Genomic DNA, 26,543 nt, shown 5'->3' with positions numbered 1-26,543 from the left:
CAGGGGCCAGCCCCTGACCTGGCCGGAGGCTGTAAGGTTCTACAGTAGTGCCAGTACATTCCTGGGTTCTGGGAAGCTTTACTGAGCTAGGCCCAGATTGCTCCTTCAGAGAAACCTCCCAATGGTCAGAAGAAAGAGGAAAAGCCTCATTGATTTAACAGAGGACAGGGTGACTGATACAGAAAACTAAATAACATTTCAATTGGCTCTGCCTTGAATTTTAGAAAGGGACTTATTTGTTTTCCCACTGGAATATGGGATATTCTTTAAATACGGGATGAAAATTGCATTGGAATGACTGGACTTAGAGGGCAAGAAATCCTTCAGTTGACCCAAGCAATAATCCTGTTTTGCCAGAATTTTCTCAATGGTGAAATACGTAAGCAGCAGTGAGGTAATTACACCAATCTTCCTCCTTAAACACGCTAGGACTCCAAAAACGTACAAGTGATGTCCTTTGAATTGTCACCCACCACAGGAGGCCACACGATCACTCCCTAATGTTTTCATTGCTCAAAAACCAGGAATTTTCATCAGAAAGCTTATGAGTCATGTGAGATTTCCAGGGCCTTTACTATATAGTCACATTTCATGTACTGTATATACTTTTATCATTAGATGAGTGTCTGCATTTTGGTAGTAAAGGAAAAACTATCATTAAAAAAAAATAACTTCTAATGGTTTAATTGTGTCTCTCCAAGACTATCATCATAATCATTGTTGCCATCTGCTTTCCAACTGATATAGATCCAGTCATTTTAAGTGAAAAGATGCTCTTTCTTAGGCTGGGACTTCACATAGCCTATTGAAATCCTTCGAATTTTTAAAGACCTTATGTGAAAACTTACTTAAGGATTTCCCTGTCTTACTTTTGGAGCAACAGATATTTGTTGATGGATACATCTTGGAAATCAAAGGGGTTTTTGAACTCTGGTCCAAGGTTCCTTGTAGTCAGAAATTTCTCTTATATTACTGGGAACACTGTAACTGCTAGAAACTAACTTAATCAGCAGTACGACTCCATTCTGGAAGGAGAAAAAATGTGAAAAGAGATGGAGGGCCATCAAAATGTTAACAGTGGTCATTTATGTTTTCCAAGTAACTTATATTTTCCTCATTATATTTTTGGATTAAAATTCTTCAACAAACATGTATTGCTTTTATAATTATACAAAACCAATAAATCTTATATGATGACAAGGCAACCTGTTTATATGAAGCTAGTAAGGCAGTAGATCTTAACCTTTCTTGGGCCACATACTCCTTTGAGATTCTGGGAAGCTGTGAACCCTCTCCCCAAAAAGATGTACATACAGCATCTTCCATATCATTTTAGAGTTTTACAGATTCTGTGTAGCCCATCCAAGAATTGCCTAAACACAGGTTAGGAACTACTTTAGGAAGTGAATAGAGTGGTACCCCAAGACATATTGGCTGCCAAATAAATGTAGCAGGACGCAGAGTTATATGCATGTTGTTGGCATCATTGTGAAGGCATCTGATTCAGGGCACAGCCCTTACATTGGACTATGCAAATTGATTGGGACACCATTGCTATCATAAGAGAAAGGAATTTTTCCATTCATGAAACCTCGAGTGTACTGTTTTTCTACAGGCTGAGGCCTAGGGAGCTGCCAAGGAGTAAGTCAAAACCTTGAGGGCAAGTCTAAGAGCCCAGTTGATCCCAGGACTTGTATCTATGTGAATGAAGCCGCTCCACCCCCAGCACCCAGTTGGGAATTTCTCCAGTAGCTGCAAAGGCTGGAAGCCCCTTGGAGAAGCAGCAGAGAAATAATGAGAAGGGGATTTGATCCAGGGCTGGGGAGGGGCGGTGGATGTGGTTCAAAATGATAAGGGGTGGTGGGGGAAGAGGTCCCAGTTGAACTGAAAATGAAAGCAAGACAGGAACGCACTGTCACACTGAGAGGATGGCATTCTAGTTGGAAAACGTACTAAGGAGAAGCTGTGGATGTAGTTTTGTCTATGTCAAACACCTTGATGACAAACACTGTAGGTAGAGGACTCTAGAGGCAGGATTGCTTAGTCTAAGGTCTTATGGTAGCATTTGCAGGGGATGAGGGTTAGCATTACAAAATGGGGATGCTTAAGGAAGGGTGTGGGGGAGTGCTTCTTGCTATTACTTCTTGTAACCAAAGCTAGTCTAGGTTTTTGGGTATGTTTGGCACTGCATGGCCTTTGGAGTACTTTTGTGGGAAGAGATAAGAAAATGTTCCTGTGGGCACATTTAGCACACAGACTAAATGTGAGCTTCAAGGAAGGGAGGGAGGGATGGACAGAGAGAGAGACAGCTTGTTTAGGAGGAAGTTTGACAAGTGGAAAGCTATTACCAGCACGAATGGAGTTTTGCTTGAGTCATCAACTTCTTCTCAGTTTAATTCAAGTGTGCAACCAATACTATTTTCTTTTTTCTTTTCTTTTTTTCTGTTATTGTTTTTTGAGATGGAGTCTAGCTCTGTCACCCAGGCTGGAGTGCAGTGGTGCATTCTCAGCTCGCTGCAACCTCCACCTCCCAGATTCAAGCAATTCTCCCTCCTCAGCCTCCTGAGTAGCTGGGATTACAGGCATGCACCATCATGCCCAAGTAATTTTTTGTTTTTAGTAGAGATGGTGTTTCACCATGATGGCCAGGCTGGTCTTGAACTCCTGACCTTGTTATCCACCCGCCTCAGCCTCTCAAAGTGCTGGGATTACAGGCATGAGACACTGCACCCAGCCACCAATACAATTTTCTACCTCCTAGCATTTCTTCGTGTGGGATGCCTTGTTCTATGAAAACTTCATATATGGCATTGTGAATTTACTGAAAGATAAATAAGTGGGTGATGATTCATACTATTAGAAGTGTTCAGTAGTAGAGCTCTTTTGGACAGCTACCCTAATGTGTGCATTTCAGTGAGTGTTTTGGAGATTGTGGTCATCTAGGAAAGATTGTAAGAGGCAGAAAATCTTAATCCTGAAGGTTAGGAAAATATTGGCCATGGATTTGTACTTTGCTCATTCAGGGAGCTAGGGACAGAGCAATCTACAAACACAGAGCTTTCATTCAAGGGGGTGGGGGGAGAGACAGAAAAGGAAAGGGAACATCAGGCACTGCACCTTGGTACCTCTGAAATGGACTAGGATGGCAAAGGAAGCGTAGGAAATAGCTCTGGGTTTCAGAGGGTGCACTGAATAAAAAGGAGTGGTCACCTTTACCTGGGTAGATCAAGCAGCATCTTGAGGTCTTGAGGTGGGGAAAGTGGATATAACAAGGTAGAGAGGTCAGGACCTTCAAATATGAGATAAAATGACCCATTAGGAGGTCTGCCCACCGTGGTTGGAGGGCATGGGGCTAGAGGCTGAAGATGGAGACCAGATCACAAGGGATCTAATAAGCCTTGCTGAACACTTAGAGCTTTATTGTACAGACTCTGGTGAGCCATTGAAGGGATTGAAACAAAGGAATACTGTGATCCAACGTATTTCTCATCAAAAGTTGGACCATTTTGGATCAAATTAGCCATAGAAAACGGGTTGTGAACAAATTAAGTACAGATTGGCAGCTGATCTTTTCCAAATGAAATATTCTGGTTAATTTAATCTCTGACGCACGAGGACAATGCAAACATTTTCCCTCATTTAAAGAAAGGCGTTTCACACAAGCAGAGCCCTCACTTTATTTTCCTCAATAGTTTTGTATGCAACTCTAATGAGTAGTTTTCCATAATTCAGTGTATTAATCCTGGAAAATATAGACAATAGGACAAATTTTTAGCTTATGCTGTCCTTTTATGGATTAATTTCCATTAATGTTGACATTCTGGCTTTCGGTGCATAAATATGAGTAAAACATCTGTTCATGCCATTCCCTTGCTTAAAAACCTCTTCTGGCTACCCATCACCTACACTAGGAAACAATCTAAACTCATTGACTCGGTATATGTGGTCCTCCATAAATGTTCCCTCCCAGCTCATCTTGGCCATTTCTCCCTGTTCTGTACACGCTAGAATCTCTGAACACATTGCTTTCTTCTTCTTGGCTAAGATTTATGCTCTCTTCCTTGCCTGCCAGGGGGATTTTAATTTCATCCTTCAAGTCTCAGCTCAAAAGCTATTTCCTCTCTGAACTGCCTTCACCAGTGGCGTGAATCACTCCCTTCCCTGTGTCTGCATGGCACTCTCTGTATCCCCTACCCTAGCCCTTACTCCATTGCATTGTTGCTCTTGACTTAGGGGTCTCTCTCTCCCTCTAGCCCATGAGTTTGTTAAGGGCAGGGCCCACATGTTGCCTGCCTTTACCTTCCCAGCTTTGTAGCTCCACTGCCTGACACATGATTAATGCTCAGTGAATCTATAGAACTAAGTTCCATATTTTCTATTTCTGTTTATAAGCACTCCAGAAGAGTCCTCAGGGAATGACAGAGCATCAAGCCTCACTTTTGTAGCAGGCTGTTCTGTGAAATCTCTGGCTACATTTTAGGAACCTCAGACATTGAAACCTAACCATTCTAATGAAGATCAACGTGATTTCTGTACTGAGAACTCATCTCTTACTAAATATTGGAGACTGGGTGTTTTTTTTGTTTGTTTTGTTTTGTGTGTATAAGGAAGTGAGGTTGGGTGCCATGGCTCTTGCTGGTAATCCTAGCACTTTGGGAGGCTGAGGCAGGAGGATTGCCTGAGGCCAGGAGTTTGAGACCAGCCTGGGCAACATAGGGAGACCTTATCTCTACAAAAATAAAAAAGTTAGCCAGGTGTGGTGATGGATAACTGTGGACCCAGCTACTCAGGAGGCTGAGGTGGGAGGATCCCTTAAGCCCTGGAGGTCTGAGGCTCCAGTGAGCCATAAACTCAAAAAAAAAAAAAAAAGAAGTGAAAGTGAGTATTTTTTTGTTTTACTTTTCTTAATAGCCTTTGAGATGTAATCCTCAACTCACCCATTTGAAGTGTATATATATATTGTTTTTTTGAGACAGAGTCTCACTCTGTTGCCCAAGCTGGAGTGCAATGGTGCCATCTTGGCTTACTGCAACCTCCGCTTACCGGGTTCAAGTGATTCTCCTGCCTCAGCCTCCCAAGTAGCTAGGACTACAGGCGCCTGCCACCACGCCTGGCTAATTTTTTGTATTTTTAGTAGATGTGGGTTTTGCCATGATGGCCAGACTGGTCTCGAACTCCTGATCTCAGGTGATACGTCCGTGTAGGCCTACCAAGGTGCTGAGATTACCAGTGTGACCTACCACACCCAGCTGAAGTGTATATTTTCATTTTCAGTATGTTCAAAGATATGTGAAGTCATCACCACAATTTTAGAACATTTTCATCACCTCAAGGTTATTTAAGACAGTCAAAAAGCCTTTCATAGAGGTCAACTCCTAAGACTACTTTCAAATGGCATCTCTGGTGATAGGGGGTTTATCATAGGGAAGGGAATTGACTTGAAGAATATAAAGATTATAGATAGGGGAAGGCTTTTTTGTTCCAGAGGAGGATGTTTAAAAAAAGCTGAAGACCCAAGGGATGCTGGCTGACTTAACACTCTTTCTAAGGATAGAGAGAGGCTAAGCTGTAGGAGCTTTCACACAGTGAGGCCCTATAAAGCTATAGAACATGGACAGGAAAGTGACAGATGAGTTTCTAGAGAGACAAGAATTGGGAAAATAATTACAACTTACTAATAGGAGAGTGTGCTGTAAACTTAATTAAACTTGACTAAAGCTACATAGGAGCAATGGAGGACCAGGGTGTGTTAGGGCTGATAGAACAGTAAAATTCAGGGCATGATCAGGAAGGACTTTCTGGCAGCCATCTGTAGACACCTGCCTCACCTCACCAAGAAAACCTAGCTGAAGAAGGTGTGTCTGTTTAGTCACGAGTGGGATAGACAGGATAAACAGAAATCACCTCACCATATCCTGAAATATTATACCACGAGGTGGAGCATCTCCTGACATTTTAAAGAGGTAAACTTAAGAGAAGTCAAAGGAGCTATCACTTATTTACTTTACATAGCTTTTATTTATTTATTTATTAGTAGTATTTTTTGAGACAGAGTTTTGCTCTTGTTGCCCAGGCTGGAGTGCAATGTCATGGTCTTGGCTCACTGTAACCTCTGCCTCCCGGGTTCAAGTGATTCTCCTGTCTCAGCCTCCCGAGTAGCTGGGATCACAGGTGCCTACCACCACACCCAGCTAATTTTTGTATTTTTAGTAGAGACAGGATTTCACCATTTTGGCCAGGCTGGTCTCAAACTTCTGACTGCAGGTGATCCGCCCGCCACGGTCTCCCAAAGTGCTGGGATTACAGGTGTGAGACACCACGCCTGGCCTTACTAGCTTTTAGAATATATTATCTTATGCAGTTGTACAAACCTAAAATATTGGTGGGCTCAAAAAGGTAGAGATAATTTCAATTAATGGGTAGGTTCAGTATGATAGATTATGAAAAACTAAAACATTTGTAGAAAGGTGCATTTTTGCACCTATCAAGGTTGATTTTCAAACTGGAGTCCATCAGTTTTCTTTACTCCATTGTCAAGAGCAAATTAATGGGATGGGTAGACAGATTGTCAGATCCAGTATGGAAATAATGTGTGGTTACTTTATAGATTACTGAGCTTCTCTAATGGAATAAGTTTATGCTACTGAGTTCAGATGATACAAACAGGACCTTATTAGGAGGATATGTTTTATGGAATGTAAGTGATTTCGATGGCTAAATCCACATACCTATAGTATGCCTGTGCACTTTACAGTATTTTCTGCTTAAGAAAGCAAGGTAGGTTAGAGTTCTGTTTATAAAACTCTGGAAAAAGTCAGAGATTTCTTACAAGTTTAAGGTGAGCACTAAGATCCAACTAATCAATTGGTTGATAGGCATAGAATGAGTGCAGTCTAATTTCTCCTTGCAGGAATGAATTATTTGCAATAATTTGTGTGTGTCTTTGTGAACTTGTTAAATTCTTTGATTTTTTAGAAAGTCATTATGTATATACAAGGCAAAATTTTTTCTTTCTGTCAATAATGGTGTACTAAAGAATAGAAAAAATATTCTAATTTTAAAAAGGCGCTTTGGAGTTTCTCAATTTATTCAAGCCTTTCTTTTCATTTCTTAAACCTCTTTTTGTTTTACATTTGAGTCATTTAAATGCTTGTTAGCACAGAGTGAACACAAAAAACCAGGAGGAATTGAATTCAAATCAGTTTTCCTGCCTGTCAACCAGTTTGTTGAGTAAAGTTTGGGCTAAATTGAGTTTTGGGGTAGAAAGTTCATCAAAATTCTATTTATTCATTTGTAGATAATCGAGGTTATTTGCATAATATTTGAACTGGCTGTAATGAGAAACATTTGTTAACTGAGTGTGAACTTATCACATAGTGTATAGTCTTATTTGTTTCTTGAATTTTTTAAAGTATGTTCTTTCTAAGTTTTTAAAAATAGCTCTTCAGTTTCTGTAAATAGTTAAATAGACTTGGAACGGGGAAATAATTTGGCAATTAAAACAATTTCTTTCTTATGCTAAAACTCTAAGGGAAAAATGGGTTTTATTTTTCCTCAATGTTTCTATGTTAGATTTAAAGGCCTTCAACATCATATTTCGCTGATTCTTAGAACAGTAAGTTGTTGTTCCTAAATAAAAGCTGGGAACTGAAAATTTAATTCTGAAAGCATCAGCAACAACGTGCCCTTCTTGTGTGCTGCCATTTTGGTTTGGAAGGCATATGTGTAAGATCAGTCTCTTTGTACTATTCAGCTGGTTATCCCTACACAAAAGCTTCTGGCTTTGTAGTTCTCAGGGCTCTCTGCTCAGTTGTATGGAGGATATTGAGGTGCATTAGACATGAGCCCTTGACAATAGCCTACTATTGTTTTTTTTGTAATTTGATTCTTAACCACTTGAAGTTGAATCTACCAACTCCTTTCCCCAAGTAAAAAACCTAAGGTGCTAATCCCTACTCATCGATGGCAAATGGTAAATTGGAAGCAACAGCTTCAGAAATGCAAAACTCTTCATCCAATTACATTACAAGCTCTCTAAGCTAGTCATGTTCAGCATCATGGGGCTATAAGAAGGCAAGATCTCACTTTGGTAAGAATGATAGTGTAGTTTGAGTAAGTTTTAGAAAATCCTAAAATGCAAAGTTCATTCAAGGAAATAAAACATGGTAGGAGCTGAGAAAATGGTTTGCTTTTGTTAAGTTCAGTGCATAAAAGTTTATGTGGATCATAGTTAAGAGCACTGGCTCGGGAGTCCATCAGATAAAGATTTGAATCCCAGCTCCACAAATATGTGACACTGGGCCTGCCTAAGTCTCAATTTCCTCATCTGTAAAATGGGCATAATAAAATAACCTCTCACAGGACTTGGGGGAGAACTAAATGAGATCATAGGTATAAAATGCTTAACTGGGTATACAGCAATGCTTAATGTAAGTGGTAAGAGAAAGTACAAGGCACCATTTCCCGACCCACCCAGTGTTTTTGATCCTGCCTAGGAGACTTAGTAAACCACCCAAAAAGCAGTTAAGTATCCAGGGAGCGTTATATATGAGTAAATGCCACAATAGATGGGAAAGAAAATAAGGGCTGTTGGGGAGTGAGGAAGGCTATGCTATCATAACAATCAGGTGAGCCAAGGGTGGGTTGGTAATAAACATAACCCACAGGTCTCATGGGAAGTATGACTTTTCCCTTAGCTGTTTGCCTTAAGAAAGGTCAGTGTCCTGAATGCAGTTTGTATTTAGATTCTTATGCCAAGGTTTTTCCCTGAAAAATAATCTTTATGAAAAGATGTTCATGTCTATTTTACCAAGTTGGGTTGCACTAATTAAAAATATGTCCCCCGCCCCACTGCCCGACATCATCATTAGATTGTGGTTATGCAAAGCTCCTTCAGTAGCTAGAGTTCCTATTGGGGAAGAGACAGAGATGAGCTGGTGAAAGATGGTCACATTTAAAACAAACAGGGTCATAATAAAGTCAAGTACTCTTTTTTGAACTTTATGAAGAAACTTCTTACAGGCTGGACATGGTGGCTTACGCTTGTAATTCCAGCAGTTTGGGAGGCCGAGGTGGGTGGATCACTTGAGCTCAGGAGTTTGAGAGCAGCCTGGGCAACATGGTGAAACCCTATCTCTATTAAAAATACAAAAATTAGCCTGATATGGTGGCATGTGCCTGTAGACCCAGCTACTCGGGAGGCTGAGGTGGGAGGATTGCCTGAACCCAGGGAGTTTGAGGCTGCAGTAAGCTGTGATCAAACTACTACACTTCATCCTGGGCAACAGAGTGAGACCCTGCCTCAAAAAAAAAAAAATTCCTTACAGTTTTGGTTCCATTTTTACTATGCTGTATAACGTTCCCCTCTAGAAGTCTCTAGTCTACAGTGGTGGCATCTCTCACTTCTGTAAATCATAACACAACTTTTGCTTCTCCTCATAGTCACACACCACTCTTGACAGTTACCAGTCTCTGATCTTACAGGATTTATGAATAAAAGTAGTAGGCAAGATGAAATGATCTGAGACCACGTAAACCGATATGGTGAAATTCTTCTGATTGATCTAATGGGGAATAGATGAACTCACACACTTTAGTGTGCAAACATGCTTGTACAGTTCCTTTCTTGGAAGAAGATATGGCTATCAGAGGGCATGATAGATGCACAGAAGTTACAACAGTCTGTGATCAGCTCTCACATCTTGGGTTTATCTGCCTTCCCTACTAGACTGTGAACTTCTCAAGGGCAAGGTCTGTTTTTTTTTTTCACCTCTGCATTACCAGGGGCTAGCACAGGGCCTGAACCTCAGTAGAAACTCAATAAATGGCATCTTTATGCTGAACTCACTTTGTTTTCTGTGCTGCCGGAAATGGCATGCCCCCAGTGGCCATTTTGAGTGCAAAGTGTTATTTTAAGATGCTCTCTGGAGAAAGCACTCTAGCCTCTGCTACAAATGTCTGAGAGGAAAGGAGAGCTGAATGACTAGGGGGTCTGAAGAAATTCCTAAGTGAAGGCGGTGGAGAAATCATGGGAAGGAGAGACTCACCTCATTTTGAGTGTGCTACTTCTATCCGAAGACTGTTATTTTTCATAAGAAAACGCTCAGATGTCATTGAAGCTGTAGTCTGACTGTAATACTGCACAAAAGAATATTTGGGCTGCATCATTCTCTTCCTGAAACCAGTAGTTGCCATGTTCCTCCTTGTGCTGAAACTGAATTTGGAGGATGGGATGGTGGTAGTGGTGGAGTGGTGGCACAGGGATGTTTTTGAATTGGCCCTGTGCCCTGCTGCTAAGCTTTCTGCCTGCTTTCTGGTATCCCTCCCAGTGTGATAAAGGAGAGATTCTGTGAAGCCAGTGTTCACTTCAGACTTGCAGAAGAGACATTCTTAGAATTCTTAAGGAAAACTAGCTTCTATAGTAAAAGATTTACCGGTAAACTCATGACCTTTGGTATGATATTTAAGCAGAAGTAACCCAGGCTCATTTTGCATCGCTTATAGAGAAATACTATGTGATTTTTCTTGTTTCTTACACATTTCTAATGATAACATAAATATGCTCGCTAGTCAAATGTGCTTTTGGCTACATGAGTGGTTGGATGGTTGAATATATGCATGCATGTATATTTTTATGTATTTATTTTAGTATTGCAAGCATGGTTTTATATTTATACACATAGAGTTATGATGATGATAGATCAGTCATCCTGTATTGTGAATGTACAGGAACCACCACAAAATTGTAAAGTCGAAGTGGTGATGCTGTTAATGACCCCCAGTTAGGATCCATTGCTTCTTTTCTTTGTGCCAGGAAGTGGACTGCAACTGAATCTATTCTGACAAGTTTCCTTTTTTGGTATCTGTCCTTTCCACCTATATTAGAAATAAAGTCATCTCATTTTATGGAGCTGTGCATTTCTTCCCATTTGTAGAGTTTGCACATAGAAAGTTCACTGAGATTTAGTCCTTAGTGGCCTGAGTAAGCAATGGAAAAGCATACTGTGTTCCACACCATGGTACCAAAATTAGCATTTTAATTTTACTAGAGATTAGAAAAATGTGATTTATTCTCCTTTGTGGGGTGATATGAAGCTTTCTTTTTCAATAAATATTTTCAATGAAGATATTTGATTTGAAGAAAAATATGAAGTAAATGATAATACAGATGGCATGGCAAATATGAGGATTATATATAAATAGGTTGAGTTTGGGAAACTAATAAGAAAAGAAAAAGGATCAGGAGTTGGGAGACCTGGGTTTGAGTCCTGGTTCAGCTCCTAATGTAGACAGGTGAACTTAGCCCTCTGAGCCAGTTTCTTGATGTATAAAGTTGAAATGATGGTATTTTCATTGTCTACTTGACAAGCATTTGGTAATAGAATGTATATGAAAGTGTTTTCTTAAGATTGCAAAGTGATCTTGAAATGAATTAACAAATATACATTAACAAGTTATTCAAGAAAGCTTAGGAGTCAGTAAATGAAAACTTTCAAGAACGAATTTTGTTTTGTTTTGTTTTCTCCACGGTGAAAACTGAGTTGGTTCCAAATTTAGGTTGACGGTTTTCCTGTCACTACTTACTGAAGCATATGCTCACTTCTCTACAGATTGCATAAATGCCTTCGCCTTTTACTTAGCACTACTCCAGAACTATACAGAAGTTGCTATTACTTGAATGTTTATCAAGTACTATTTATTGTAACGGGTTTTTGGAGTTATTATGTAAAAGCACCTTTGCAGGCCAGTGTGGAAACTGGCAGAAAGGATAAATTACAAACCTGAAAGAAAGACCCTCTTTGAGTGTGGCAGAAGCTTTTATGTATAAGTCTAATAATAGAATGAGAAAGCTGAATGGGAAAGTTAGATAGGGGATATGATGGAGACTGCTGGGCAAAGCCACCATGAAATCATTGTAATTTTATAGGTCAAAGGTTTTCTTTGTCTCTAATGCCTGCAGAGTTATAACTGAATCCTACTGGAAGGGAAATGTAGGGTTGAGTCCCTTCTCATCTTTCTTCTTGGAGAGATGAATCCTGATTCACAGGCCTAAATCTTATATTAGGGGAAGCTTTGTGGGACCCAGAATAGCCACCCTAACTTTTCTGCAATTGAGCTACCCCTGACAAAGGAAGTAGGCATGAAGACCCAGAATGCTTAATCATTTTAAATGAAAAGTGAAACCTTGTCTTCTATAACATAAATATATGACCTTCAAAACATGTGGCAAGCTGTGTTTCATTTTTAGAAGGTATACACTATACATTTAAATAAATGAGTCATTCAGGAATTGGAGAACATTACACTAAGTGAAGTATGTCAGATAGAGAAAGACGAATACTGCATGAGCTCACTTATATGTGAAATCTAAAGCAATTGAACTCATACAAGCAGAGAGTAGAATGGTGGTTACCAGAGGGTGGGGGTTGGAGGCCTTGGGGAGATGATGGTCAATGGTGGAATACAAAGTCTCAGTTAAATAGGGAGAATAAGTTTAGTTTTTTTTGGGAGCAATAGTATAGCATGCTGAATATACCTAATAGTTGAGTACTGTACAACTTATCACTAAAAATAAACTTCTGATGTTCTCATCACAAGAAATTTTAAATATTTGAGGTGACAGATATGATAATTAGCTTAATTTAATCATTCTACATTGTATTAAAAATTGTAACACCACTTTGTACCCCATACATTAAAAAAAAACAGTGATTCATTTTGACATATTATTTCCATATTAATTTGGAGCTACATTAGAAAGCTGAAGGAGGGCCAGGCATGGTGGCTCACTCCTGTAATCCCAGCACTTTGGGAAGCTGAGGCGGGTGGATCACCTGAGGGCAGGAGTTCAAGACCAACCTGACCAACATGGTGAAACACCATCTCTACTAAAAATATAAAAATTAGCTGGGTGTGGTGGCAGGCACCTGTAATCCCAGCTACTCGGGAGGCTGAGGCAGGAGAATCACTTGAACCCAGGAGGCGGAGGTTGCAGTGAGCTGAGACTGCACCATTTCACTCCAGCCTGGGCAACAAGAGCAAAACTCCATTTCAAAAAAAAAAAGAAAAGAAAAGAAAAGAAAGAAAGAAAAAGAAAACTGAAGGGGGATTTTCTTTTTTTTCTTTTTCAAATATACTTGAGGTACCTACTTGTGAAATTATTGTACAGAGAAGTTGACAGATTCAACAGGTGAAACACTGAAATTTGAGGACTGTTTTTACAGTCTGTACTAGGGAAATAGTTGGCATGAAAAGCAAGACTTAGATTATTTTTAGTGCCTTTAGCTTGCTTTCTTTGATAGGACTTTATTCATTCAACTTCTCTGAGAAATTGGTCTCAGACTGTGAGTGTTAGAGCTAGAAGATGCAGTCAGTTTCCTTTTGTTTGAGTCCATGGAAACACAGTAGGTATGGCCGAAAGGGGTCAGATTTTCCTTTCAGAAAATCTGAATTCCTCAAACAGGATTTTTTCCTTTTATTTCAACTCATTTTGCAGTAGTATTTGCAGACATGAGAAGGATGATCAACTTGCTTTGATCTTTGTAGACATGGGTCTACAAATACAAATTTAAGACTTGAAATAAAACATATCTTTGTTAGGATCTTTTAAACTTGTTGAACACTGACGTCATTGGTCAGAGTGGTTTACGTTAATCTTTCTAAGCAATCTTCTACAGGAAACTCTGAGATGTCCTTCAGATATGGAAATTGGGTATAGCTGTGACCTGTTGTGAACCATGTGTAAAAACTATTCTCAAAGGCTTCTATGGATGTAGTGTTACTAGAGATTATTTAAGATACTATGTACACAAATACAAGTATAACCCCAATTCTATTATAATATTGTCTTAATATAAATTACATTTGAGTTTTTTAATATAGTTTTTATCATAAAATTTTAAGGAAATAATTTTATATAAAACATCATCAGTAAAAATTACTACTGTCTGCCCAGCTTGGTTTAGAATAGTGTGTTGAGACATGGCTCTTGTTGAATTTTAGTATCTCAAAGTTCATCAGCAATTAATGACTAGATGCCTACCATGTGCCAGGTATTCTAGGTGCTGTGGTTAAAGCAGTAAACAAATAAAAGAAAATCCATGCCCTCAAATAGAGAGGTGAAATAGATGGTATATCAGATTGTGGTAAGTTCAATGAAGGAAAAAAATGATAGGAAGATAAATAGTGGGATCCCATTCCCAGTTCAGTACCATGCACATGAGAATCTTGGTATATTTCTTTCTTCTTCTTCTCCCCCCTGCAGTTGCAGGGGTGAGGGCTGGTGTTGTGCACATGTGACAGCTGTGGGTGCATGAGCTGTGGGTGCATGAGCTGTGGGTGCATGTACAGTAGTGATGGCCAGTGGTAGAAGTCAGGGTCAGTATGGCTTTGGGAGTTGGGTCTTATGGCATGCACACCTGTGACAGTGAAAACTAGTGATGATAGATGTTGAGGTCAGTTGCATGTGTACACACAGCTGCAGGGTCACCCATGGGTGTACAGAAATGGGAGCTGTCTTTATGTATTTCTGAGGGGGGAAAAAGGGAAAAAAGAAGAGCCTTTGCAGTCACAGATCTGGGTTTGAATTCCAGTTATGAAGGCAGGCAAGTTACTCAACCTGAGTTAGGTCCAGAGTCTCCTCATCTGTAAAATGGGGATAATGATTCAACCTGTTTCATAGGTTGCTATGAGTATTACATGAAAAAATGTAGAGAAAGTGCTTAGCACAGTACCTGGCATATAGAAAGGGCTCAGTAAATGTGAACTTTATCATTATGCTTATGTTACATCCTGGCTTTCTTAGCATGACTGACCCTGCTTCTACTTACTTTAGCTTCAGGCTGGGCCCTAAATGACCAGCTTGCCTAGAAGTCCAGCAGGGATCCACTGATTTTGTCACCTTGAACCTCACCTTTTCATAACCTACCCATGGGATCAAGCATCTCTATCTAGTACTTACGCCTGCCCCAGCTATGCTGGCAGTTAGTACGCACATGGGACAGTGTCCATGGTACAGGGTAGGAGCATGAATGTTGATACTTTCTCCCCCAAAGTTGCCCATAGAGTAGTGCAGATGCAGTAAATACCAACAGGCAGACTTCCAAGTATCCCATTTTTTGTTTTACTTAAAATTCAATAATTTTTAGAAGGTACACAGATAAGCAGAATAACACAATTCTATTTCTCCAGAACTTTTTTGTTGTTGTTGTTTTGTTTTTGGAGACAGAGTCTCGCTCTGGCACCCAGGTATAAGTGGCACAATCGTGGATCACTGCAGCCTCAACCTCCCAGGCTGAAGTGATCCTCCTGCCTCAGCCTCCCGAGCAGCTGGGACTATAGGCATGTACTACCACACCCAGCTAATTTTTGTACTTTCTGTTGAGATGGGGTTTTCCCATGTGGCCCAAGCTGGTCTCTAATTCTGGGGCTCAAGCAATCCACCTGCCTCAGCCTCCCAAAGTACTGGGATGACAGGCATGAGCCATCATGCCCAGCCAGAATCTTTATCTTTAGCAAGGGAATGTCTGTGTGTGTATGTATATGTTTGGGGTGTGTGTCTAGCTATGAAGAGTGTGAAAGTGTCTCCATTAAGTACTTAAAAGTATCAGTAATCCCTTCTTTTGTGAAGTAATGTATCTTAAGAACACAGAAGGGAATTTAAGTTGTGCGTTTGACTATAATAACTTTGTTTTTGTCTCTTATAAAGGAAAAGGCCAAAATTGTTGAGCCCCTGGACTATGAGAATGTTATTGCCCAAAGAAAAACCCAGATTTACAGCGACCCCCTCAGAGATCTGCTTATGTTTCCCATGGAAGATATCTCTGTGAGTTCACATGCACTTCTTTAAAGAAAAACCCCTATTTTCCAAGCCAGTTCTTACAGCAAGAATGTCCTTTGTGTTCTAGATCTCGGTGATAGGTCGTCAGCGCAGAACGGTGCAGTCCACTGTACCAGAAGATGCTGAAAAGAGGGCCCAGAGTTTATTTGTCAAAGAGGTAAGAGACTCAAAGTCCACAGAAGAATATTCTTCATGTATTTAAAATATATACAATATTTGGCTGGGCGTGGTGGCTCACACCTGTAATCCCAGCACTTTGGGAGGCCGAGGTGGGTGGATCATGAGGTCAGGAGTTCAAGACCAGCCTGACCAAGCTGGTGAAACCCCATCTCTACTAAAAATACAAAAATTAGCCGGGTGTGGTGGTGGGTGCCTGTAATCTCAGCTACTTGGGAGGCTGAGGCAGGAGAATCGCTTGAACCCAGGAGGCAGAGGTTGCAGTGGGCCGAGATCACGCCACGGCATTCTAGCCTGGACAACAAGAACGAGACTCCATCTCAGGAAAAAAAAAAAAAAAATTATATATATATATAGACACACACACACATACAGTATTTATATGTATATATTTGTAACCTATTTATAAATAAATAAATGTAAAATATTTAAAGTAGTCTTCCTTTAATGTAAAGGTAAAATAAAATTACTAAAATTAACTGGCCTAAATAACAACTCTGTATGATGTGATGCAGATGATAAAGCTTAAACATTTCCACACGGTCGATATGACCTCAGTGTTTTTCTTTTGGATTTGAATACTCTTTGGACTGAGAGTCAGAGTATTCAAAGGGCATATGAATTGGGATTTATTGCCACCAACTGGGTAAGAGAGACACAGTTAATCCATAAAGGAAGATCCCAGTACCAATAATTCCCAAATGGTGGTTTTCTTTTTTGGAGACGAAGTCTTGCTCTGTCGCCTAGGCTGTAGTGCAATGATGCAATCTTGGCTCACTGCAACCTCTGCCTCCCAGGTTCAAACAATTTTCCTGCTTCAGCCTCCTGAGTAGCTGGGATTACAGATGTGCATCACCATGCCCAGCTAATTTTTGCATTTTTAGTAGAGATGGGGTTTCACCTTGTTGGCCAGGCTAGTCTCGAACTCCCGACCTTAGGTGATCTGCCCGCCTCGGCCTCCCAAAGTGCTGGGATTACACCAGATGGTTTTAAAAAGTCTGTCAGCATAGTACCAGACTTTTAAAAAGTGGATATATATGTACTTTTCCTATGTTTCGAATTCAAGATTCCTATTTTCTTTCAGTGTATTAAAACCTATAGCACAGATTGGCACGTGGTAAACTACAAGTATGAGGACTTCTCTGGGGACTTTCGAATGTTGCCATGGTAAGTTTAGTATTCCAGGAAAACATGCAGCAGGAGAATTATTAAGCTTTTTTACCTTTTTAAAACCACTTGTGAAACCTTTCACTTATAATTTGTAATAAAGCCAAACTTCAAATAACCTGCATGTTTGGTTAACTTCAGTGTTTTCATTAATTGAATAAGTTTTAACTTTCCTCTTTGAAATGCTTTCCAAAATGTGTGAGAGCTCACTTTTTGGTTTTAGTGAATCTGTATTGATCATAAACTAAAATTTGGCTGATTGTGGATAATGTAGTGAGCATTTTCCAGTAGTGTCAGTAAAAAAGCTTGATGATAATTCGTTCAGTTTGATGAACCCAGACATCCCTTGAAAAAAGTGCATCTCTTTCAGTTGAATTGAAGGATTGGCATGAGCACACTGGCCCAGGAGCCAGACCGTTGGGGTTCAAATCTTATTTCTGCCACTTACTAGCTTGATGATCATGGCTTAGTCACTTAACCTGTTTGAGCTCTCCATTTTCTCATCTCCAGTACTGATACCTCACAGGATGTCATATGAGAAATGTTTTTGGAACAAATAGCAGAGGAATAAGACATTTGTGTAGCTTTTTGTAGTTTTCAGAGCATTTTCCAAGAGATGAAAACTGAGTCCTATGTGATGGCATGATCCTTGGGAAAAAAAAGAAAAAGGAAACAGAGTCCTAAAATGACCAGTCCGAGGTCATACAACAAACAAATGGAAGAACCAGAATTATACTGTGTTACTTTTTTTTTCTTTTTGAGATGGAGTCTCACTCTGTCACCCAGGCTGGAGTGCAGGTGACATGATCTTGGCTCACCACAACCTCCGCCTCCCAGGTTCAAGCGATTCTCTTACCTCAGCCTCCCGAGCTGGGATTACCAGTGCCTGCCACCACACCCGACTAATTTTTTTGTATTTTTGGTAGAGACGGAGTTTCACCATGTTGGCCAGGCTGGGTTCAAACTCCTGACCTCAGGTGATCCACCTGCCTCGACCTCCCAAAGTGCTGGGATTATAGGCGTGAGCCATGGTGGCTGGCCTGTGCTGCTTTTTGACCCAGGGAAGGAAAAGGTTCTGCCACCACTAACAGCTCTGGCACAGGTTCCTTAGCAACTTCTGCCTTCCCTGAGTTTCTGGGCTTAATGTCTTTGCTGCTGGCCGCGTATGTGGGAGTCTTTATAGAAACAAAAACTTACAGTAAGTTTACTCAAAGGGGAGAATCTGAATTTGGAAAGGAGAATAGGATGTCTTGGCTTTTTCTTGTTTGTGAAAGAAAGAAGTGTGCTCATCTTGCTGTATCTGTTGTCATTATTGTTGTGTTTCTGTTTTTTGTTTGTTAGTTTGTTTCTTGGTCTGTTCTGTTGTCTAAGACAGTTCTCTTATATTTTCAGCAAATCTTTGAGACCAGAAAAGATTCCTAATCATGTATTTGAGATAGATGAAGACTGTGAGAAAGATGAGGTAAGAATGGGGGCAACAGTGAGGGTGACTGTGCTAGTTTCTTCACGGTCACTTTGCTGAAAAAGATTTCAAAGGGAATTTCTTGAGAAAATATGAAGGAAATAATTGTTTTGGAATGATCTGCGGCCAGCTTTCCAACTGAGTGCTTTTTAATTTTTTTTTTAATTACTGTATTTCCAAGTAGGGTTTAGGGAAAAAATCAAGTGAGAGGGGCTGTGATTTGCACATAAACACGTTCCCCCACCTGTGGGACATGCTCGTGGAGTTGCTTTTCTCAAGTTGGGCATGTGGAATGGTGATTCATCTGGACTCTGCTGCCTGATAGATTTCTCTTGGGACAGATGGCCCGGATATCTGTGACATTTTGAGGTGCAGTTCGACTGTTTACATAATACAGAAGACTTTCTCAGAAGAGAGCCCATACCATTCAGTAAATACTGAGTGCCTACTGTGTGCGTAACACAGAGCCTTTCATTCTATAGTCAACTATTTTAAATCCTCGCGGGAAAGAGGGGACTTTATGTTTTAATTAGGAAATGGGGCAGGGCCTCGTTCTGTGCCCCTAAATGTTTGGCTAACTAGATGGCAGACTGGCTGTTGTTTTACTGATAATTTTTATTCTATTTCAGGACTCATCTTCTTTATGTTCTCAGAAGGGTGGTGTGATAAAACAAGGCTGGTTGCACAAAGCAAATGTAAATAGCACCATCACAGTAACCATGAAGGTAGGAAGTAGTTATTATATTATTCCATCATTTTAAGGATATTGGTATAAGTAGCCTAGCTGGAAACAATATTTATTTTATAAAGAACCCTAGCAAAAAAAATAAAATAAAATAAAATAAAATAAGGCTTTAAGGAGAGGATTCTCACAGACGTATGGAATTTAAAAAATCTAAAACATCAGGATAAATTTAGAAGTGCAACTTTTTAAAGAAATTTAATGATTATCTGGTGAATCAGGATGTTTAAAAAGGAAGCTATCAGTTGAATGAGGAAAATAGCTTTGAAAAAAAGGGCATCAAAGGTTCATTTGTAGAAATGATCTTAATGAGTAGAAGGACAGGTAATATATTTCTTTAGCAAATATTAATTAGATACTTATTACATATTAGTCACTATGGGGAAATATGTAGATATCTAAGATGGGGTTCCTGGTTTCAGCCTGTAGATTAGACAAGAAATATACTACTTTAGCTACTATAGAAAGCAGTACTTTAGTGCAGTCAGAACAGCCTAACTAGAAAGTTTTGTAGTTTGGCAGGATAGTGAGTTTGCATAAGGGGTTTATGTGAGATAAAAGTTGAAACGTTGAAAAGGATAAAATTGGACTGGGTGCAGTAGCTCACATCTGTAGTCCCTCCTCCTTTGGGAGGCCGAGGGGGGTGGATTGCTCGAGGTCAGGAGTTCGAGACCAGCCTGCACAACATGGTGAAACTCCATCTCTACAAAAAAAAAAAGATACAGAAATTAGCCAGACATGATAGTACACACCTGTAGTCCCAGCTACTCAGGAGGCTGAGGTGGGAGAATCCCTTGAGCCTGGGAAAATCCCTTGAGCCCAGGAGATGGAGGTTGCAGTGAGCCAAGATGGCATCACTGTACTCCGGCTTGGGCAACAGAGGGAGACTATATCTCAAAAATAAATACATAAATAATTTTTTTAAAAAAAGATAATATTGTGCAGAGCCTTGAACATGTTGGACATGAGGTTCACTTATTTGGGAGGCTGTAAAGAGCCATTAAAATCCGAAAGGAAAACAAGCTACATGAGGATTCTGAGCAAAAAAAACAAATTATGCTCTGATACCAAATATAACTGTTCTTTCAGATATTTAATATAAGATCATGTGCTTTTCTGAGGATGATTCACAGTTGTATTAAGTATTGAAGGTCATTCTATCTTTCACACAGGCTGCAAGTAGAAACCATGGGTATCTACCCAGGGAAGACTCAAATTTTATCTTAATTTAATATTTTGCCTGCTGCCTTCCCTTTGGTGATCATGTCCTGTTCTTGCTTTTATTTTCAAGCCCTGAAAATAATGATTCCAAGTTGTAGGATGCTTCCTGTATATCTCCTGCACCTAAGCATGGGCCTCAGCAAGTGGTGATAATGAGAGAACCCATTTATTGAGGACTTAATATGTACAAGGCACCATACTGGGTGTTTTATATTCTGTATCTCATTTAATTCTCATGGCAGCCCTATGAATAGATACTGCTAATTATTCTTAGTTTGCAGATATAGAAAGTGAAGCTCAGAGAAATTCAGTAATTAACCCAAGGTCACATAGCTCCAAGTTTTCAGAGGTAGGATTTGAACCTAGATAGGCTGATGTCAGAGCCTATGCTCTTTTTTTTTAATACTTTAAGTTCTGGGATAGATGTGCAGAACGTGCAGGTTTGTTACATAGGTATACATGTGCCATGGTGGTTTGTGGCACCTATCAACTCGTCATCTATATTAAGTATTTCTCCTAATGTCGTCCCTTCCCTTGCCCCCGACCCCCCAACAGGCCCTGGTGTGTGATGTTTCCCTGCCTGTGTCCATGTGTTCTCATTTTTCAAATCCCACTTATGAGTGAGAATATGTGGTGTTCAGTTTTCTGTTCTTGTGTTAGTTTGCTGAGAATGATGGTCTCCAGCTTCATTCATGTCCTGCAAAGGACGTGAACTCATCCTTTTTTTATGGCTGCATAGTATTCTGTGGTGTATATGTGCCACATTTTCTTTATCCAGCCTGTGCTCTTAATCAGTATACTATCAGTGCTCACCAGCTGAATGAGACTCAAGGTTTCATTAAAATATATTTTCCACCAGAGTTATCAGGTTCAGAAATGTATGTGTGAAGGTTATGTTTCTGTGTGGATTATCAGAATATGGTTGTATAGTTTTTGATGGCATTTTCCTTCCCACACATTCTCAAAATACTTGAATTGGAATAGGCAGGGGGTTCACACCTATAATCCCAGCACTTTGGGAGGCCAAGGCAGGAGGATCACTTGAGCCCAGGAGTTCGAGGCTACAGTGAACTATGATTGCACCTCTGCACTCCAGCCTGGGCGACAGAATAAGATGCTGTCTCTAAAATAAATAAATAAATGCATGAAAGAATGATGGTTTTACCCACACTTAAGCCTTAGCCCCACGTTAAGTATATGTCCCAAAATCTGGATTCATAAAACAAGATGTTAGGAAATTAATATCTTTACAGAATAACTTACCACAGATTCCTTCAGTTTAATACCTTTCCGTTTTAATTTGCTTTACAAACAACAACTCATTTTTTAGGAGTCTATATATTATAAAACAAAAAGCACACGCTTTACATTTTCTTTCATAATTTGTGAAATACACATTGATTGATTGATGTGATAGGAGGAATTGATGGCCTCTCAAAGATGTCCATGTCTTAATCTCTGGAACCAGTCAATGGTCCCTTATGTGGCAAAGAAGAATTAAAATCACTAATCGACAGGAGGAAGGGTATCCTCAATTATGGGGGTGAGCCCAGTGTAATTTCAAGAATCCCATAAGTGGAAGAGGGAGGCAGAAAAGGACAGGCAGGGAAAGAGGTGTGAGAACAGAAGCAGGGCCACAGAGAGAGGCTGTGTTGCTGGCTTTGAGGATAGAGAAAGGAGTCACAGGCCAAGAAATGTGGGCAGCTTCTAGAAGTGGGAAAAGGCAGGGAAATGGATTATCCCATGCAGCATCCAGAAAGGAACACAGCCCTGCTGACACCTTGATTTTAGCCCAGTGAGTCCCATGTCAGACTTCTCACCTGCAAAGCTGTCAGATAATAAGTTTGTGCTATTTTAAGCCATCAAATTTGTAGTAATTTATGACAACAAGAACAGGAAACTAATACAAATAGTTAGGCAAAGGTTGATTGTTCAGCTTGTGTGTTTCTTATTCCTGAGCTTGGGAACTCTAGCACTAACAGCAGCCAGGCAGGACCCATAAATTCATGGAGTGTGTGGTGGGTCCAAGGCAACCTGGTGACCACATAGCCCACAACTGAAGGGGACAGCTGCCACTTGTCTCCAGCTAATTGTTGCTTTGCTGCGGCTGAGCTGGGCTCTTTGCTTTGCCTCTCTTCATCCTCAGCTGCTCTTATACTGGCCCTATGTGTATGTGTGTGTGTTGGGGGGGTGGTTATTAACATATAAAAACATTTCTTTCTTTTTTTTTTTTTGAAATAGATCTTGGCTCTGTTGCCAGGATGGAGTGCAGAGGCACAATCTCAGCTCACTGTAACCTCCACCTCCCGGGTTCAAGCCATTCTCCTGCCTCAGCCTCCTGTGTAGCTGGGATTACAGGCACACCCCGCCATGCCCAGCTAATTTTTGTGTTTTTGGTAAAGATGGAGTTCTCACCATGTTGGGCAGACTGTTCTCGAACTTCTGACCTCAAGTGATCCACCTGCCTCAGCCTCCCAAAGTGATGGGATTACAGGTGTGAGCCACCATGCCCAGCCTATTTCTTTCTTTTTGAAACTTCTACCACACAGTAGGCAAAGGAAGGAAAAGAAGAATAAACCAAGTTAATTGGTCATATGAAGCTGCACAGCTTTTATCTTTATTTTTATCATTTATTTATTTGTTTTTGAGACAGAGTCTCACTGTGTCTCCCAGACTGGAGTGCAGTGGCACAATCTCGGCTCAGTGCAACCTCCGCCTCCCCTGGGATCAAGCAATTGTCCTGCCTCAGCCTCCTGAGTAGCTGGGATTACAGGCATGTGCCACCATACCCGACTAATTTTTGTATTTTCAGTAGAGATAGGGTTTTACATGTTGGTCAGGCTGGTCTTGGAACTCCTGACCTCGTGATCCACCTGCCTCGGCCTCCCAAGGTGCTGGGATTACAGGTGTGAGCCACCGTGCCAGGCCTCCATGTTCTCTTTCTGTATCAACACAGGGCATGTGAGTATATGGGGAAGAGGATTGAAAAGGGGGAGCAGTTTCGTAGTTTCCAGGCTAAAACTTGAAGTGAGGGCCAAGCACAAGTCCAGGCCTATGAACCAAGGCATCCTGGGGGAGTGTGGTTTGTACGCTTCAGTGCTCTGTTACAGGGTGGGGGATCATATAAGTTCTTCCTGCTTCAAGTCTGGATTGGTTCAGGCATAGGAGGAGAGACGCCAAAGCTAAAGATGGGGTGAGCAGCTCACCCAGCTCTTGGATAGTTGGGAAAGGCAGAAGCAGAAGAACTGAGACAAAGGGTTAACAAAGTTTGAGACACTTTGAAAGGACAGTTTCTGTGTATTTTTTCTACTGTGTTAATCTTTGAAGTGACAAATACTAATGAAGCTCATACGCAAATGGGAAGATGACTCAGGTGTGCTATTATGTGAGTCATTTCCCCAATCCTGGAGGCAGGTTTATCCTTAGTGCATCTGGAGTTCCCTGCCAGCTAGGAACTCCAGCCCACACTGGTAAGAAGCATTGGTAGCTTTAGCAACCAGCACCTTAGGGCCAGAGTTTGCAGAGTTGAGAGCAAAGAATCTTTTCTTTTTGGAAAATCCAAGCTCTGATAGCCCCTGCAAACTCACAGCAGACTAGGAAGCAATGGCAGATCTGGCTATTAATCATGACTCACTGGCAAATAATAGCCTCCAAAAGCCAAGCATCTTCCCTGTGTTTTATCTGAGCCTCTTTGATGCCTTGTGGCTTGACACTGGCCTGCAGATCCCTCTGGAATTGCTAGGGAATAAAAACAAGGCGTCATGGTACCTTTTAGAGAGAGGTGTACATTTAAGGATCTATTCTTTAAGAAATTAATAAATTTTAAAAATTGGCCGGGCACGGTGGCTCAAGCCTGTAATCCCAGCACTTTGGGAGGCCGAGGCGGGTGGATCACAAGGTCAAGAGATCGAGACCATCCTGGTCAACATTGTGAAACCCTGTCTCTACTAATACAAAAAAATTAGCTGGGCATGGTGGCGCGTGCCTGTAATCCCAGCTACTCGAGAGGCTGAGGCAGGAGAATTGCCTGAACCCAGGAGGCGGAGGTTGCGGTGAGCCGAGATCGCGCCATTGCACTCCAGCCTGGGTAACGAGAGCGAAACTCCGTCTCGAAAATTATGTGGCACAGGCACAGTGGCTCATGCCTGTAATTCTAGCATTTAGGGAGGCCAAGGCAGGAGGATTGCTTGAACTTGGGAGTTCAAGACCAGCCTGGGCAATGTAGTGAGACCCCGTCTCTTCAAAAAGTAAAAAAATTAGCTAGGCATGGTGACGCATGCCTGTAGTTGCAGCTACTTGAGAAGCTGAGGTGGGAGGATCGCTTGAGCCTGGGAGGTCAAAGCTACAGTGAACCATGATTATGCCCCTACACTCCAGCCTGGGTGACAGAGCAATACTCCATCTCTTAAAAAAATTACAATCAGTTTGGAAGGTTTGAAATTATGCACAACTTTAAACTGATTTTGTAAATAGGTCTGAGTTGTTTTCTTGGACATTTTGACTGTTAGAAATAAGGGAATCTGCCCAGGAGTTTATGACCAGCCTGAGCAACATGGTAAAACCTCACCTCTATGAAAAATACAAAAGTAGTTAGCCAGGCATGGTGGTGCACTCCTATAGTCCCAGCTACTCTGGAGTAGCTCTGAGGTGGGAGGATTACCTGAGCCCAAGAGGCGGAGATTGCAGTGAGCCGAGATTGCGCCACTGCATGCACTCCAGCCTGGGTGACAGAGCGACACTCTGTCTCCAAAAAAAAAAAAAAAACAAAACAAAGAAGAAGAGAGGGAGGGAGGGCTCTAATAGCAAGGAAGGGAGGAATTGTATCATGAGAGAAAGTGCAAAAGTAAAATGAAGGAAAGAGGATTAGAAGAGACTCGGCAAAGCGTAGTTGATGAAAGGGAATTGGAAGATTCCAACTTTATAAGATCTTTTGAGAAAGCAACCACATGGCCTTAAATGCAATCTAAATAATGTAGCCAAAGTAATTTGTATATGGGTTGCTTTAGAAAGTTCAACCTTCCTAGCTAGCTTGCCAGCAAGTTTTGCAAGAACATTCAAGTTGATGGTTCTTACAATGACTTGCAATGCATTAAAGTCGATGGGCTCTAGGGAAAAGAGGGGCTGCTAGAGGAACTAGGCTGAGTTCTTCATATTGGAAGATTATAAGACCTCATATTTATGGAATAAAAGTTTATACTTCCCCAATATATAGCCTTCCCCCTGCTCTGGTCAGTTGTCAAGATATAATCTGCCCCACCTTGTGAAATTGGCATTATTTTCTCAGAGGTGCTTGCTGAGTATAACCTCATCGTTGGCTGAGAGACTTGCCCTGAGGAGCCTGGGCTACAGGAAAGCTGCAAATAATATGCATCACTCCACAAGTCACAGTGTTCTGTGCCCAAGCACTTCCTCTCTCTGAAGAGGATGCTGGCATCATGCAGTTCTTGCAAATGCTCTGTCAGGCGGGGTGTGGTGGCATGTGCCTGTAATCCCAGCTACTCAAGAGGCTGAGTCAGGAGGATGAGCCCAGGAGTTTGAAGCTGCAGTGAGCTATGATTGTGTCACTGCACTCCATCCTGGGCACAAAGTGAGACTTCATCTCTTTTTTAAAAAAACAAAAACAAAAGCACAATGCTCTGTTGGTTGTCTGGGTGCAGTGCAGTGAATATTTAACACTTGTAATTTGCTTTGTTCTTGGTATTGATGTTAAAAGAGGACAAGCCTTATCATAGTGATTAATTTCTTCAATTTGTGGTTTCTAGTTAATGAGGATGTATCTTTTTGCCACCCTTCAATTCCTGGAAAAGTATAAGAGAGTTTTAAGATGTTATAGAGAATTCATGATCCCTTAGACAGAAACCACAATCCTAACAGACTCCTGATCATTTACGTCCTCTCTTTCCCAAGTAGCTGCTAGAGACATCTGCTTTATTCAA

The 26,543-nt window shown here is 40.9% G+C and overlaps 1 protein-coding gene across 2 annotated transcripts in view; it reads left to right on the top strand.

The window, feature by feature from the left end:
- Positions 1-26,543, top strand: part of DOCK11 (dedicator of cytokinesis 11) — a 188,397-nt gene that overhangs the window by 31,268 nt on the left and 130,586 nt on the right. The window contains exons 2-6 of one of the 2 annotated variants that reach the window (XM_012475980.2): positions 15,707-15,823; positions 15,906-15,995; positions 17,100-17,182; positions 18,575-18,644; positions 19,274-19,369. In XM_012475980.2, coding sequence (XP_012331403.1) covers positions 15,707-15,823; positions 15,906-15,995; positions 17,100-17,182; positions 18,575-18,644; positions 19,274-19,369 — 456 coding nt within the window. Of the gene's footprint in view, positions 1-15,706; positions 15,824-15,905; positions 15,996-17,099; positions 17,183-18,574; positions 18,645-19,273; positions 19,370-26,543 lie in introns of those variants that run through there. The other variant, XM_064361620.1, reaches the window with a different exon arrangement.

This window comes from Aotus nancymaae, unplaced genomic scaffold (assembly GCF_030222135.1).
Source record: "Aotus nancymaae isolate 86718 unplaced genomic scaffold, 86718_ANA_hifiasm-v0.15.2.pri h1tg000004l, whole genome shotgun sequence".
NCBI classification, from domain to species: Eukaryota; Metazoa; Chordata; class Mammalia; order Primates; family Aotidae; genus Aotus; species Aotus nancymaae.
Note: the sequence above shows the minus strand (reverse complement) of the source record. Positions and strands in the feature narration are given on the sequence as shown.